Raw genomic sequence first — 17,287 nt, forward strand, 5'->3', positions numbered from 1 at the left:
GGTGGGGGTGAATGGGTGACAGGCCCTGAGGGGGACACTTGATGGATGAGCACTGGGTGTTATTCCGTATGTTGGTAAATTGAACACCAATAAAAAATTAATTTATTTAAAAAAAAAACATCTGTGTAAAGCACTGGTGAGGTTATAAGACAGTAAAGAATCATAGGGTCATGATTCTAGGGATCATGGAATTCTGGGAATCTGGGATTCAGAAAAGTCTAACACTTGAGGCTCTGTCAGCTGAGGCATTTGCAATGTCTGGAGGTGGCTAGTGAGAGGCTAAGAAGCATTACTGATAGCCTCCTGAAGGTGGGGGACAGGTTGTGAGGTGCAAGTCTCACTGCGAGGGGCCTCTAACTAAACTTCCTTCCTTTGGTGGGAGCCCACAGGGCAGCACTACAAGAGTAAAAGAGAATCAGAAGGCAACATTTGTTTACAGGTGCTGTAGCTCAGCTTCAAATCTTTTCAAGCCCTCAAACTGGATTGAGGTGGTCCCAGATTTTTGGTGCTTCCAAATATCAGAAGCAAATATAAATCCTTGCTGAAGGGAAGTGACATAGCCCCCATCTCCTAAATCATTTCCATAAAGGGCTTTATAAATAAGACATCTGGCACACATTAAAAAAAGAATATGGCATGCAGGAGACAAGGCAGCATGAATGAAAACCAACCAGAAAAAAAACCACCCCAAAATCAAACATCCCTTTTTTGGGGACAGATGGGGGCCAATGGCTCCTCTGCCCTGGTGTCCCCTGTTGAGAGAATTAGCTTAGGCCACAGTGCCAAGGCCTTAACATTCTGTTGACCCTTTTGTACATTGCGGGCCGCAAGTGGGCCCCTTGCACACTGTGGCCACGCTAATGTGAGTTCTGACTAAACATCCCTTCTATTCTTCATGCTCCATCTGCTTGCACCAGAGGCACTGGCTTCTCCCTGAGACTGTTCACAAAGCCCTGAGTCCCACTCTGTTAGCTCTTCTTTCTGGAAAGCTTCAATTTCTCCTCAGACTTCTAAGAAGAGCTCCCCAAACCGGGATTTATTCTGGACCCATTTAAAAAAAATTGTAGGCAACATTGAGGGTGTCGGGGATTCAGTTTTATCTGCTCTGCATCAAAAATATTCATGTACTTCCCAGACATCCACGTCCTCAGTTATGCAGGGCATGTAGCAGAGCTCTGAGACACTCCTCTGTTGGCTCTTAGCATTCTAGCTGTGACCAAGTAAGTGCCATCAAAGTTCATTTCCAGTTGACCGGTATTTACTGAGCACCTGCTCTGGGCCAGGCATAATTCTAGGTGGTGGGAGTCCAGCAATGAAAGACACAGCCCATGACCTCAAAGAGCTCAAAATCTAGAGGGGGAAAATAGTTATGCAAATAGTCATGTCAATGAGCAATTACATCAGTGGCAACCACGATAATCATGCTAATGCAACTGACACTGGGCCTTAGGATCTAGTTAGCAACACACTCCCTTTGCAACACAGACTGCCCCTACCTCCTTCCTCCTGGTCCTCCAGCATGTGCTTGGTTTCCTGAGTGATGTGGGACACTGCACTTTCTGACCAGGCTCATTTACTTTGAAGTAGTTTCACCTGGGACTGAGCTGAAATCTGTTCCTTTGCAACTTTAATTCCTCTTCCAACTGCTAGGCCTCTGAATATCACAAATCACTTGGCTTCAGCATGAAAATAAACAAGAGTCAATCTCCCTTTTTCTCCCAGCATCTGAAAAACATTGATATATCTCTTGGAGGCAAATGGACCAGCCAGGAATTGACAAAAAGGCTGCTTGGTCCTGAGAATGGCCCCAGCTTGGTAATGGCTCCCATGCCCAGGGCACACTACTATTTGTGACATTCATGCTGGGGCAGTAAGTCAGTCCCAGCCTGAGTTGGCCAGTCTACTCCAAGAACCTGTGAAGAAAATATTCCCTTTATGCCATTATCCCCAGATCCAGAAACACAGTTCATTATTATTACTATACTCTGGATTCTTAACTACAAAAAAAAAAAAAAAAGAAAAGAAAGAGCCCTCCCAGTTTTTATCAGGAAAGGACAATTGCATCTCTGCCGAAGACTATGAGCTATGTGGTTCTGGGCAGGCCCTGGCCCCTCTGTGTGAAGTGGGATGAGGCTGGATCATCTCTCTTAGAGACTTTTGCAGTTTAGTGGGTCTATATGACTCTGTGAGAATAACACCATCTCAATGAAGGGGCTTCTCCCCTTCTTGAGCCTCTGTTCCTTTACAGTCAAGTCTAATGACAGAAAGGTAGCTTGCTAAGGAAAATTTTGTTATGCTCAAAACCCACACTTACCTGGATCAGAAACATGGTGAACACAAATGATCTGTTCATTTCCTAGGGCTTAGGAAGGGGCCACATGTCAGAAATACCAACACTAGACCTGATGTGCCAGAGTGAGGGCTCAGAAGATGTGACAAGGAAGGTGAGAGGTCCAGCCAGTCCTTCTCCCCTCTACCTGCCTCATGGGCTCGGGGCATAATCTCCAAAGGACTGGCCATCACCTCTAGAAGATAATATAAATTCTTACTTGTTCTTTGGGACCATTTCAGTCCCTGAAGTCATTTAAAGTTTGGAAAGTGAATGGTACGCAGTTTAGAAACTTTGTATCCTTCTGGGATAACATCCCCAAGATCCAATTATGCTGAAGGCACTGGAGGAAGTTTGTTGCCTGCTTGCTTTCTCCCTCCTGCCCCTCCTCCCTTCTTGCCTGTCTTCCTTCTTCCCCTCTGAACATCATAACCACGTTAAGAGAGCCCAACAGCCTATTGGCAGTGATTCCAGGACTCATCCAGACCCCCAAGTCTTTTCTCCAGGCTGTGGCCAAGCCCCATCACCCTAAATCTGTGCCTATGCAGTGTTTTTTAGGAGCCTGAATGGAAGACTTTCTTTTCTTTTCTTTTCTTTTCTTTTCTTTTCTTTTCTTTTCTTTTCTTTTCTTTTCTTTTCTTTCTTTTTTTTTTTTAAGATTTATTTATTTGAGACAGGAAAAGAGGGAGAGAGAGTGAGTACATGAGCAGAGGGAGGGATAGAGGGAGGAGCAGCTCCCCCTGAGCAGAGAGCCCCTGATGTGGAGCTCAGTCCCAGGACTCTGGGATAGTGACCTGAGCCAAAGGCTGATGTGCAACCGACTGATCCACTGACGTGCCCCCTGAGTGGCAGACTTACACTTTCCCTCTAAATTTTCAACTTGTTGGATTAGGCCCCTTGAAGCAACCTACTGCGTTCTTCCTCAATCCTAATCCAGCACCCATTTAAATCGCTGTCCTTGGGCAGCCCTGGTGGCTCAGCGGTTTAGCGCCGCCTGCAGCCCAGGGCGTGATACTGGAGACCCCGGATCAAGTCCCACGTCAGGCTCTCTGCATGGAGCCTGCTTCTCCCTCTGCCTGTGTCTCTGCCTCTCTCTCTCTCTCTCTCTCTGTCTCTATGAATAAATAAAATCTTTAAAAAAAAATAAATCGCTGTCCTTTCAGCTTCTTGCCATTTATGCGTGTGCTGTGAAAACTCTGGGAAGTCACTGACAGCATGTGGCCAAGAACAGGGATGGGTCCAGAGAATGGATGCATTCCTTTATCCAGCCAACAATTACTGAGTGTGTACTTCATGGAAGGCAGAAATGTGCGGAAGAACCATGAGGTCCGCCTTCTGGATTGCGCCCTCTAGTGACAAGAGAGGAACATGAAAAGAAATGGCCAGGGTAGGAAGCGCAGAAGAGAATGCCCAGGTGTTGGAAAAACCCAGAGGGAGGCAGGGGCCAGACTTCCCCGAGGAGATGATCCAAAGTCCATCATGTGCTGGAGCTGATTCACCACCTGGGCATCTCTTCCCAATTCCCATTCAATGACTTTGTTGGTGGCTTGAAATTGGCCCTCATGGAAGTGTTTACACCATGGAAATCAGCAAATGCTCCAGACCTGAGCTTTTTGACCAGGAGATCCTGTTGTTAAACCTTTTCCTACACAACCCTGGAATGGTCAGTGGCAATTCACCTGACAGAAGGAAGTGGGAATCATCCCAGGAGGAAGAAGCTGCACAAACAAAGACACGGAAATGAGAAAGAGTCCCAGAGGTGGCGAGTGCCCAGCAGTGCAGTATCGCTGGAGTGCAAGGGCAGGTGCTGCTGATGGGGAGGAAGGCAGACTTGGTCTTTGGGGGCATTCTGAGGAGTTAGGACTTTCTCCTGTAGGGGCGACAGAGGCATTTAGGGATTTTAAGTAGAGATCTGATGTGGTCACATGTGCATCTGAGATTGATCCTTCTGGACACTGTATAGGGGAAGACTGGGGGCAGGAGGCCAGAACTAAAGAGACAGGGAAACACTGAAAGGCAAGTGAAGATAAGGACCTTAACTGGGAAGGGAGTGAGGGGTGGTGAAGAGAGACATTCAAGAAATGTTTGATAGAAGATCACACTGGATGTTATACTATATGCTGCCAAATGGAATTTAAATGAATAAAAAAAAAAAAAAGAAAAGAAACAGGTGATGGAGATTAAGAAGTACACTGTGGTGAGCACTGGGTGATGTATGGAATTGTTGAATCACTGAATTGTACACCTGAAACTAATATAACACTGTAGGTCAATTATAAGGGATTAAAATAAAAAATAATTTTAAAAAAGAAGAAAGAAATGTTTGGTAGATAGAAAATACAATACTAGAGTTTGGTTGCACATAGCAGGCAGGAAAGAGGGTGAAGTTAATATTTCTAGCTCAGATGATAGGTGGATGAGTGGAGAATACTGACCAAGTTGCTGGTTTTAGGAGAGAAGATGAATTCATTTTGGGGCATAATGTATTCAGTAGAGATGGGGGAGATATCTGTGCTGGAGACTCATGAACTAAACATCTAGAGTGGCTAAAACCCTGGAGGCAGGGCACCTGGATGGCTTAGTGGCTAAGTGTCTGCCTCTGGCTCAGGGCGTGATCCCGTGGTGCTGGGATCGAGTCCCACATCAGGCTTCCAGCAGGGAGCTTGCTTCTCCTTCTACCTATGTCTCTGCCTCTTTCTGTGTGTCTCTCATGAATAAATAAATAAACTCTTTTAAAAATAAAACTGTGGAGGTGCTGGCACTGCTCTGGTGTCTCTGGATACAGTTCCTATTGTGATTGGCAGCCCCCTGAAATGCAAATTCATAGTATCTACAGGATTTCTTGACCTCCAGGCCACTAGGGTCTCACTTACTCTATTGTGAGAACCCTCTGAAGAAGTAGATCCTGAGGATAGAAGGACCCCAGAGAACAGTGACCCAAAGAAGGTCAGCAGAAGTGTGGATAGTCAAGGGTCAAGGGTCAGGAGCTAGGGGCAAACAAGACTGAAAGAGCATCTGACTCCAGAGCAGAGGAATTATAGGCAGCTGCTCTGATCATTCACAAAAAAATACCTCCCTCCTCTTAGATTCCTAAAAAGAATAACTGGGACTCCAATTCTAGGAAAAGTCTAGATAGACCAGTGCTTTTCAGACATTGGCATACATCAGAATCATCCAGAGGACTTGTTAAAACAGAGATTAGTAGAACACATACACACATACAAATAGAAGCATACCTGTGGACCCACTGCCAGAGATGGGTTCTGTAGGTCCAGGGAGGGCCCCAGGAATCTGCATTATTAACAAGTCCCCAGGTGATGTCAATGCTCCTTGTAGTCATACTTGAGTAGCACTGAGTAGACTTCTGACTAACTCAGTGTGTGGGATCTCAGGGTATCGAGGTTAGAAGTATTGCTGAAAATGTTTCCCTTCATTTCTCCTCACTGCCCAAGGAAGCTCTAGACAGACCAACCAGGGAATAATTGGGTTTTAACTGGCCAAGACAAAACTTTGTGTGTCAGAAATACCCTTATTCCATGTGTTTGGGTGTGTGTAAATGTGAGTTTGCCAAAGATGAGTGGAGCTGACTGAAGTGATAGTCTGAATTCCAGAACATCAGCATTTCCTAGGGAGGCATCTGCTTATTGTGGCTTCCTCAGGACAAATGTGGACATGACATCATGGAATTCACAAGGCCTGTGACCAGATTCCTGGTCAAAACTTTTCAACCTTGCTCAAAACACGTTGAGGTTCTTTCAGGAATCATTCTAGCACCATTCTCTGTGAAGGCAGAGAGGAACCACCAGCATTTTGAGATGGATTCCAGGACTGGAATCAGGTGCTATAAGGTCAGAGAAACAGAATTTTGGTTTGGTTTTACTGTTTTTTGTTTTGTTTTGTTTTGTTTTGTTTTAAGGTATGGTACCTCCTCTTCCATCCCTGAAGAGGGAAATGGGAAGAGGCAGGAGGGAGAAGTTGTCTTCCTGGTAGGTGACAGGGCCAAGGCTTTGCCTTATAGGTGGGGGACACAGAGCCTTTCCACAGAGTGGACAGGAAGCCACTCATGCAGCATGTGCTAAGTGGAGATACGAATATGTAACTTCTGAAATCTGAATGCTGGATTATCTGAACAATAGTTGCCTGATTTGCTCCTTCATTCCAGCAAGCCTCACTTACTAGATATACCCATGTTCACCTTTCCCTCAAATTCTTTCCATGCTTTGTACCATGAAGCATTCTGGCCTCAGGACTCACCTGACTAGACCAGGTGGACACTTGTCCTAGGTGCAGTTAACGTATGAGCTCTCTGGTGGCCTAGCCTGGACAATGACTAACCAAACCCTTTAGATCTGTTTCTCAGGAGCTTGAACTCAAATACCAGGATGTAGTCAGCAGCTGGTGTAAGGAAGGAGAGGAAAGAGAAACCACAGTAATATAGGTGGTTAGGCCTGAGAAGAAACCAGAGCTGTGGTACCTAAAGTCCAATCAGAGGGAAGAGAGTAGGAGGCAATTAGTCCCAGCTGGAGTAAGGGAAGTGAGGCAGAGTGGTTGAGTCTTCCATGTGGCAAAGCCTTAGAAGTGGGGGGACACAGAGCTGTGCCACAGGGGGGCCAGCGGGAGTCACTCAGATTGATGTCCCAGTGCCTGTCCAACCACAAGGCCCACTTGCACCGCTGTTCCCCCACGAACCCTAAAACATACCCTCACCCTGAGGGAATCAAGAGTGAAGGGGGGACAGGCTCCTAGCAGGTAGAGGGCAGAGGTCAAAGATTGTTAGACATCATGAGTATAAGACTGGAGCCCAATGATGGAGGGTCCCTCACCTGGTCCCATCTAAGCATCCCTCATACCTGTCTCAAGGGATCTTGAGGAGCATTGGGTAAGATAAGATTTAGGAAACAGGCATAAATTAATAGCAACTCTTAATATCAATGTCTCACCATCATCTCAAATATAACAAATCCAATAGGCCATAAACTCCTCAATCACAGAAACTATTTCTTAGTCACACCTTTATTACTGGTAACCAATGAGCTGGGCACAAAAGGTGTACAAAAACCACATACTGAAATGTTAGAAACGTCATCAGCCAATTCTCAAGATCTGGGATTTTAGACACTGTTGATTCTTCTCTCTTCTGCATCTATCCTAGATCTGTCTCTAAATATGATCATTTCTTCCTCCTGAATATCTCCCTGGGCCCCTCTCTCCCCTATCCCTGTTATTTTCATCCTGGGCTAGTTCTGAATACTCCTCCGATGCGCAGCGTCCTGGACAGCTTTGTGACCCTCTCAATCATGCCTCGTTCTCTAGATATTTCTTCTGTACCAGCATTCTCTGAAGACAAAGACCCATTTCTGGTCACAATGTCCCCATCCCTACTGTTTGGTATTTGGCACAAAGCTTGGTATATATGACATGCTCATAGCAGTTGTTCAGAGTGGTGGGCAGGTTGGAGAGAGAGAGAGAGAGAGAGAGAGAAAGAAAGAAAGAAAGAAAGAAAGAAAGAAAGAAAGAAAGAAAGAAAGAAAGAAAGAGAATGAATGATGAATGCTGGGTCACAGTAAAGGAGAGAAGGTGCCTGGTTGTCAGGGAATCTGGCTAAAAGTTCCTGGGAATATTTGAATCACTGAGGCCCAGCTCTTCTTCCTTCCAGGCTCTCTGAGGACAATGATACAGCCATTTGGATCAACTGTTGTGATCAAAACCCAGGGGAACTCTGATTACCTGGCCAGAGGATGTTCTAAGCTGAGATTCCCTTGTAGCGAGAGGGGGCCATTGGGTAGACTTCACACCATTGCCTAATTGGGTATATAGGAGTGAAGTCTAAATTCTGAGCCTCTCACCAAACTTTAAATTGCTTCTGGGATAAAGACTGGCCCCAAAGCAACCCAGCCTTAATTCCTGAGAGAGTCATCATGATACCCTCTGGAGAAAGTGGGGAGCACAGAGAAGAGGGTGCTGGGCCCAGTAGCTAGGCATGTCTTGCCAGCCCAACTGGGGTACAGCCTCCTTTGAACTGAGGCTCCAGGCTGAGTCTCAGCCTTGAGAGTCAGCCTTTGTCCCCTTCTCTCATTGAGTCCCAAGGTCAGGCAAAGGAACTGTGAGTAGCTGTAGCTTCTATGGGCTGAGACTTGTGCACTTAAGACCCCTCTATACCCAGGGTCATTTAGAGACACCAGGAAGTCCAGCAATAGTTAACAATGTGCCCATGTTAAGGACGTGTATCCATACATTGCTGGAGCAGCTCTGAGAGAGAAGATCCATATGGCCTGCCTTGGTTATGGCTGGGTAGCTCCCAGATGGGCAGATGACACCAGAGACAGTCATTTCTCCCTGCTCCTATACACTGGCAGCTCCCCACTCCAGCGGCCTCCCTTCCTGTGAGCCACAGACCCAGCCTAGACGTCACCCCTTGCTGGGTAAGTGCTGGATGATGTCTATGGCCACCTCTTCACCAGTGGGGAGGGAAGGAAAGAGGCTGATGCAAAGAGTGTTGTACAGGGTGGTGGTGGTGAGGGGTCAAGGGAGGAGGGGGGCAAGACAATTCTTTCCAAAGCTCTGAAGGCTGCTGCTGTGCCAAGGGAGCCGGTCTGTTTTGTATGAGCCCAGAGGAGCCTTAGGGCCAGTGAAGGAAGGAAGAAGTTAGGAAAAGGGGCAGATATCAACAGCCCAGCTTCCTGGCAACAATATCAGAGGCTGTGAGGCCTCATGTTGTTCGACTGTTGAAACGGAGGCAGAGAAATCACTTCCCGAAGAGAGGATCATTGTAACAGGTGGTATAAGGAAAGGGACTGGACTGATTTAATATCTGAAGATTCCGCTGAGCCTCGAATTCTGTACTCCCTGGTACTAATGGAGCTTTCTCTAAAAATGATTCTCTATCCCTTAATTCCACATTTCCCGAGATAACCTCTTTTGAGCATTGTATCATTACCAACCAGAAACAAGCACCCCTTCTTCAGGGCCATGTGCAATTCACAACCCTCCCCCCAGACCTCAGTTTCTCCACCTTTAAACTAAGAGGTCAGTGATTCCCAAGACTGGTGTGGAACAGAAGTATACAAGGAACATTTGTTTAAAAAACAGGCAAACAAAAAACTAATCTCTGAGATCATCTACAAATGCAGGACTCGGCACTCTGTATTTTTAACCAACAATCATGCTGTTTTGGGCACCCTGCCATGGGGCCTGATGATGTCTGGTGTTCCTAATCTCTTTGGCAGTAAAATTGTGATGATCTACCATGTGGCATTGGATATTTTGGGGAGCCGAGTAGATTTACATGGGACAATGTCTGCAAAGCATCTAAGTGGCACTGGATGGTTTGTGCCTCAGGGCCCCACTCAACCTACTCTGAGGATGTGAATTATGAATCGGCTCTGACCATCAGGTATGATTTTATTCCTTGAGCCCAAGTTTGAGCAGCAGAGGGGCAGACAGGTCAGCACTGGTTACAAGAGGCAGCACACAAGGCCTGCTCTGCACATCAGGTTCCCGGAGACTTTGAGGGGAGCTCTATATTGTAGGCTCCAGAAATTCAAATTGATCAGCTTATTCAGAGAAGAGGGCCAAGTGCAGATAAACTGATTTACACTAACTAAACTCACAAAATACTGAAGTATACACCAGATACTCCATAAGAAATAAAGCTATTAAAGATATAAGTATTATATCTTTACATAACTATATATTATATAACTTTATGTTTTCGAGTCAGCACATTCTCTTCCTATAAGACTGTGTTGGAAGTCTAGTTATAACAGAAACTTGCTGGACAAGGAGGAACTACATCTACAGGAATGGGCCACATAATGTCAATGGTCAATGTCACTGAGCTGTGATAGCCTGAGGTCCCAATTATATGACAGAAATGGAGTCATTCAGTGGCCCCTGCTTCCCTGTAAAGTGTTGAAGACACACAGCATGTGCAAACATACAATTCTTGCTTTAGGTATTTTTTTTTTTTTTTGCTTTAGGTATATTAATACCATTGAGTAGACAGAAATTTCCCTTATTTTGTTAGGTTTCTTTAGATTTCCAGGTTCTGCATTTCATGCTTTTGACTGATACACAGACTAAGTTTAGATAACTTGGTCTTTTAGTTAAATCCCACAGGTTAAGTTTATTTACAATTTTAGAGGCATCATACAGTGATCCCCATGTACTGACTCAAGCAAGCCATCAAAAAACCAATATGTATTTCTGCCTTCAGTATTTTTAGGGATAAAGGAGAGTGTATGAAATGGAAGGATCCAACCAATCTGCTGTGACAGAGTTCGTTTTGCTTGGCCTCTCTGCCCATCCAAAACTAGAGAAAACATTCTTTGTGCTCATCCTGTCGATGTACCTGGTGATCCTGCTGGGCAATGGGGTCCTCATCCTGGTGACCATCCATGACTCCCGCCTACACACACCCATGTACTTCTTCCTGGGGAACCTCTCCTTCCTGGACATCTGCTACACAACCTCCTCCGTCCCTCTAGTGCTGGATGGCTTCCTGACCCCCAGGAAAACCATCTCCTTCTCAGGCTGTGCCGTGCAGATGTTTCTCTCCTTTGCCATGGGAGCCACAGAGTGTGTGCTTCTGGGCATGATGGCATTTGATCGCTATGTGGCCATCTGTAACCCGCTTAGGTACCCTGTGCTCATGAGCAAGGCTGCCTATGTGCCCATGGCTGCCAGCTCCTGGGTGGCTGGTGGCATCAACTCCTTAGTGCAGATCTCTCTTGCGGTACAGTTACCCTTCTGTGGGGACAATGTCATCAACCACTTCATCTGTGAGATCCTGGCTGTCCTAAAGTTGGCCTGTGCTGACATCTCCATCAATGTGATCAGTATGGGGGTGGCCAATGTGATCTTCCTGGGCGTCCCAGTTCTGTTCATCTCTATCTCTTATGTGTTCATCATTGCTACCATCCTGCGGATCCCCTCAGCAGAGGGGAGGAGAAAGGCCTTCTCCACCTGCTCTGCCCATCTCACTGTAGTGGTCATCTTCTATGGGACTATTCTTTTCATGTATGCAAAACCCAAATCTAAGGATCCCCTGGGAGCAGACAAGCAGGATGTTTCAGACAAGCTCATCTCCCTCTTCTATGGACTCCTGACTCCCATGCTCAACCCCATCATCTACAGTCTGAGGAACAAGGATGTTAAGACCGCTGTGAGGTACATAGTGGCTCAGAAGCGCTTCACTCACTGATGGTGGGTTAGAACCCACACATTCTCATTCAGTTGTGAAATTCAGTGTAAAAACTCAATCAGGGGCAAAGTGACTTCAGAGCTATGCAGCTCACCGTGTGGTCCATGGACCAGCAGTGTTAGCATCATTTGGAGCTTTTTAGACATGCAGAATCTGGGGCCCATTCCAGACCTACTGAATTGGAATCGACGTGTTAACAAAATCCCTCAAGGGATTCATATGCATGTTAAACCTTGAGAAGTATTGGTTACAAGTATGTAGTGGAGGCTGGTATGAGTGTATTGCCCAGACTCACCACCACCCCACCTAGGGCTGAAGCTCCTCTTACCCCAGCTGTTGGGAACGCTGGTGGCTGACAGCATTCAAATGAGTCCCTGCGCTGGCTTGCCCTTGGCCCATGAGAGTAATGGGCAGTTCGAGTTTGCCTTCTGAGCTCATTCCTGCTTCCTTCACCTCCATCCCACAGGTGTCAATCTTAAGAGTAACAGTAAACATCCCGTGTGAAAATGTCCCCATCAAATTCAGCTTCCTGAGAAAGCTTACCTGCGAGAGAGAACAATGATCAAATCTCAGTGCTAGCTCGTGGGCTGTGTGTGTGTGACTGACTTATATCCTTCTTAGGTGTCTCCTATACCCTGGCCCCCAAGGAAAGTAACTTGGTGAATTCCTTTTGTTCAAGGAAAAAAAATTTCCTAAAAATAATTTGCTAAGTTAAATTCCTATAAATGGATTTTATTTTGTACTACTGTGCAAGTGTTTTTCCTCTTAAGTAGAGTCAGCAGGGCTGTTTTACCCCCTGGGCATGAGGGTACAGCAGTCAGGGCTATGGGGTATCCTCCATGAAAAGATGTTAGAGGTCTGGAGAACATGTTGGCTCTTAAACTACAAAACAAACAAACAAAAACCATTTAAAAATCTTGTTTATTTGCATTCCTGAAAAAGGGAATATTATGTCATTCTCAGTAATGGATAAATACTTTTACTCATGAATCATATTTTAAAGATTTATTTTCTTTATTTTAGAAAGGGAGGGAGGGAAGAGGGAGGGAGGCAGAGAGAGAGAGAGGAGGGGGAAGGGGAGAGGGAGAGGGAGAGAGTCCTGAGCAGACTCCATGCTAAGCCCAGAGCCTGAGGTGGGGACTTGATCTCATGATCCCGAGATCAGGACCTGAGCTAAAACCAAGAGTTTGATGCTTAACCAATGGTACCACCCGGACACCCCATTATTTTAGAACATTCTGCAGTTACTTTCACTTTGCAGGAAAAGTGCTTATTGTTTAGAAATCATAGAATTATAAATTGAGTCACTTATAAGCCAAATAATATTAATAGCAGAAGTAGAAAAATCATTTCAGGACTGCCTGGGTGGCTCAGTCAGTTAAGTGCCTGCCTTCGGCTTGGGTCATGACCTGGGGTCCTGGGATCCAGCTCTGCATTGGGCTCCCTGCTCAGCAGGGAGTCTACTTTTCCCTCTCCCTCTGTGCTTGCTCTCTCTCTCTCTCTCTCTCAAATAAATAAATAAAATCTTTTAAAAAATCATTTCAAATTTATCATAAAATTATACTTAAAGTGGGATGCAAGTGCATTTTGACATGATGTAGGGTGGGACCTCCTAGAGTATAAGAGTGTCCAGTCACACAGCAGGGGCAAGGCAGTCTTGAGATGGACCCAATAGTTCCAGATGTATTTGTCTGCAGTGCCTACAAATGTACTTAGCATACAGGGGCTAAAGAAGACACACAGATGCCTCTCCCCAACTACCTTTCAGTGTTCTCTTATCCCCTTGCACTCCTTGTGCTCAGAAAGATGTGGCATGTGGGTCATAGACTTCTACAGAGGATCTAAGCAAGGGCTTGGAGGGATGAAACTTTTCCCTGAGAGAAAATCCAAACATGGCAGTCTCTAGCCTGAAGCCTGCAGTGGTCCCTAAACTCCTATGGGACCTTCGCCAAGGAGGCTTATAGAGATTCCCAACCAGGGTGCTCCAGGGCTTCTTTTCCTCAGTCATCGGGAAAATGACAAAAGCATTGGTGGAGAGGGGCCAAACCCATGCTCCACAGTGAGATCTTTGTGCATTTCCCCTGCGGTAACATGGACCATGATGCCTACATGGATGACAAGGGTATACAACAAACTGATACCAACTTCCATCTTCTTCTTACCAAGGGAGAATTAGTATCCAGGGTCTTTTATTAGCAAATCATTCTCCTTCTAAGACCAATCTTTATCAGTTGTTTTGATAGAGAGTAAGCTTCAACCCAAGGCTCCTCACCCCCTCCCTGTCTTCTTCCTCATCGATGTCTAAGGGGAAATTCCTGTCCTCAGGCCCTGCTGAGCAGGCATGGCCACACTCCATACTCCTGACTCTTACTTCCTGCACCCCAGTTGAGGTTACCTGAAGGGATTCTCTGTTTCTTATCACCAAAGATCTCTAACTAAACAGAAGCTCTTAGCAAGGGACACCTGGGTGGCCTAGTGGTTGAGTGTCTGCCTTTGGCTCAGGGCATGATCCCCGGGTCCTGGGATCGAGTCTTGCATCAGGCTCCTCGTGGGGAGCCTGCTATTCCCTCTGCCTATGTCTCTGTCTCTCTGTCTGTGTCTCTCATGAATAAATAAATAAAATCTTTTTTTTTTTTTTTTAAAGAAGAAGCTTTTAGCATAATGCTAGTTACCTAGTTCCCTGCCTGGCCTGTGATTCCAGAGCTGCTTGCTTCTAAGGCTAAACTTTGTTGTTCTCTCATCAAACCCAGAGCTCTCTTCTGCCATCATGTCCTCTGCTGCAATTGGTAAGCCTTGTTCCCTGCTTTCCTATAGCATGGCAGTGTGAGTTGCTTCCTAGTTGGGACCTAAACTGCCATGACCTCCATCCTCCGACTCTTTCCTACTCTAAGCTCCCATGTAGTTTAGGGACATCGAGTAATCATCTTTCAGACTGGAGCTGTCACTGGGACCTTTCTGGAGGTTGGAGGTGCTGGCCTCCCTTCTTCCTAGTGCCTGGTGCTGGCCTATGGTACATCTTTTGCTTCCTGTCTTTGAGGGCAAGAGCTAGAGCTGGCCAGCCCTGGATGAGTGCTGGGGGACAGCAGTGAGGGTCAGCTCCTGGAGCATGAGGTCACTCAGTGTGTCTGCCAGGGCATAGGCACACCTTCCACCTCTTGTTTGGACACTTAGCCTTGCAAAGACAAGTGCAGAGTCCCCTCTAACAGATGCCATTGTGGTAAAAGCACAGTCAGACCTTAGTCATTTCCTCTATTTCCAGGAAAGTCAGCAAGGAGAGGATGAAAACTTCCTAATCTAGGAAACATCTCTTTGTAGTGAGAGTTAAGACTTAATAGTGTTGTCTACAACTTCTCTAATTAGGTTCAAAGGACACAGGCCCTAAACTCCTATGGGACCTTCGCCAAATATTAAATTGCTTCTGGGATTAAAACTGGCCCCAAACAACCAGAACTTTTTTTTTTTTTTTCAGAACTTTAAATTGCTCCATTGTTCCTTGACAGAACCTGCGGAGACAGGGCAAGTAGCAGAGAGCAAAGTGTGTACCTCACACTTCGTACCTCATGCCCCAAGTACCCAGGCTGGGTGTCACAGCCAGGACCACTGGGAAACAGCAACTCGGCATGTCCTTCCTGCTCTTATCTCACTGGGTATGGAGAAGGCCAGGAAAGCGAGCAGCAAGAGCCCCTTAGGCTATGGCCAACCCTGAATTTTCTTTACCTTGCTGTGAAATTTGAAGGGACTGCTTAGATCCAAGACAGCTAAACAGAATTGGCTGCACATGTCCAGGCCCAGCCTCAACAGATAGAACTAGATAAGGGATGGTCACAGTGGGCAGTTGAAACAATCACCTCTAAAGCCAGAAGCCTTTCAGCAACCTCCCTACCATGAAACCTTCTGTCCAGGTGAGCTCCTGACCCCACCATGGCCTCATCCCCATACTGGACATAAACTGAGTTCTCTCTCTAGCCAGAATTTCTCCAAGTAGGTAGGGGAAGAGAAAAAGTGATTGTGAGTCACAGCTCCCATGTCTATGAAGGGCTTTTTTTTTTTTTTGATCAGACATGTCCTGGGAGTCTAGGCCAGTGGAGGGGTGGGGAGGGCAGGGGGTAAATTATGGGGATGACATTAGATGGAAGTTCTGCTCAATGTAAGGGAAAACTTTCCAACAATCAAGGTTGTCTGACAAAGGAATGGGATAGCACAGCTCAAGATGTTTGAAGCAGAATGGGAAAATCGCATTTCACAGAAGATGTTCACACCATGGAGAGGAAAGAGGCAAACCAGTTACTACTTTACAATATTCCTGCCAATTCTGAGATTCTCCAGCCAATAGTACTAATGTCCCTAAGAACATATCTCTTTTTTACCAAATGTTCCCAATGCCCACAGTTAATCTCTGATAATTGCATGAGGATAGCTTCAGACTAGTAGCAATAGTGTAAGAGTCACAGATGCAATGTGTGAAGCCCAGGGACCCACCCCTATGCAAGCTCTCTTACAGGGCAGATATCTTAGAGAAAGGTGTGGCATCTCTAGTTTTCATGAGCATCCTAGGGAAAGCAAGGATGGCCAGGATTTCGAAAAGGGTCCTTTGTTCTGGCACAATGGGGGAGCACTTGTGAGCTTCTGTTTCCTCATGTTTAACATGAGAAGCTAAGGCTTGGGGCTTTCTCTAATGAATTGGATGTACTAGTCTATGCAACTGGAGTACATCTTATGTGCAGTGCCTCTTTGGGGGACCACTCTGCAAGCCTGGATAGAATTATCTACTTTTCTGTGGGGGAGAAAGCTTTACTGTGGCATTGCTGTGGCTTTAATGGTCAACTCAGATGTAGAAGGGTCTGAGTGGGGTGTTGTGTACTATTGAATGTCACCAAAAGCATAGAGGCTGCTCACAAAGTCTCAGATGCTCATGCTGGGAGGCATGAGGGACACTTGTCCTTTGATTCTACTTCTACTCCCCAGCCCTGAGGGCTGGAGCAGAACTGCAATGCTGTGGACAAAGGCCATGGTTAGAGGTGGGATGTGGAAGTGCTTCCATTAGGGTCTCTATGGACTATTAGCCATATATTCCCTATTGACAGTGCAATGAAGGGAGATTATCAACCGAACTCAAAAGAAATGAAGTATAAACCTGACATCAAGTAATAAATGTAAATGCTAGGCAGATCTTAATGTTCTTGGCCTCTGCTCATCACATTCTCTCCATGTAGGACTTCATGTGGGGCCAAATTATAGTCAGAAAATTATTATATGAACACATAATTAGGGCCAGGGGAGTGAATGAGGTGATGTCAGTGGTTAGCATCACTGAGTGTGACAGCCTGACATCCACAAGGACACTCTAGGGACAATTATGGGCAGGCAGGGCTGGCCAGAAGAGCCAGACAGTGCTCTGGACCCATGTGTACAGCACACCCTCAGGATTCCTCTTTTACAGTTACTATACGGACCCTTCCTTCAAGTGTGTCAACACTATTGATCTGGCTAAAGTTCTATCATACATCATGGTTTGGTTAGGTTTCTAGGGCCTGCTCTTTCTTTCTTTGATTCAATATATCCTGACTTCAATATATTACTAACTTCAGTAGACAATGGTTTTTATAACTTTGATGCTGATATTATAAGTTGACATGTCAAGGGATAAAATTAATTACAAGTTCTAGAAGGATCTCATTGTAATCCCCACATATTGATCCCTATAAACATGTGTTTGCTGTTCTCAGTTTTCCTGAGGGTAGAGGAGAGAATTTGAA

General features: G+C 45.8%; 1 protein-coding gene across 1 annotated transcript; it reads left to right on the plus strand.

Annotated features, from left to right (window-relative positions):
• The first annotated feature begins 10,574 nt into the window (after nt 1-10,574).
• LOC121495191 (olfactory receptor 13C7-like) lies at nt 10,575-11,531 on the plus strand. The gene has a single exon (XM_041762457.1). It carries the CDS (start codon nt 10,575-10,577, stop codon nt 11,529-11,531), a length of 957 nt encoding a protein of 318 aa, XP_041618391.1.
• The last annotated feature ends 5,756 nt before the right edge of the window (nt 11,532-17,287 follow it).

This window comes from Vulpes lagopus, chromosome 7 (genome assembly GCF_018345385.1).
Source record: "Vulpes lagopus strain Blue_001 chromosome 7, ASM1834538v1, whole genome shotgun sequence".
In the NCBI taxonomy this organism is placed as follows: Eukaryota; Metazoa; Chordata; class Mammalia; order Carnivora; family Canidae; genus Vulpes; species Vulpes lagopus.

What these genes read in the sequence shown, in the direction of transcription:
- LOC121495191 (XM_041762457.1), top strand. Translation starts at nt 10,575, where the DNA reads ATGGAAGGATCCAACCAATCTGCTGTGACAGAGTTCGTTTTGCTTGGC.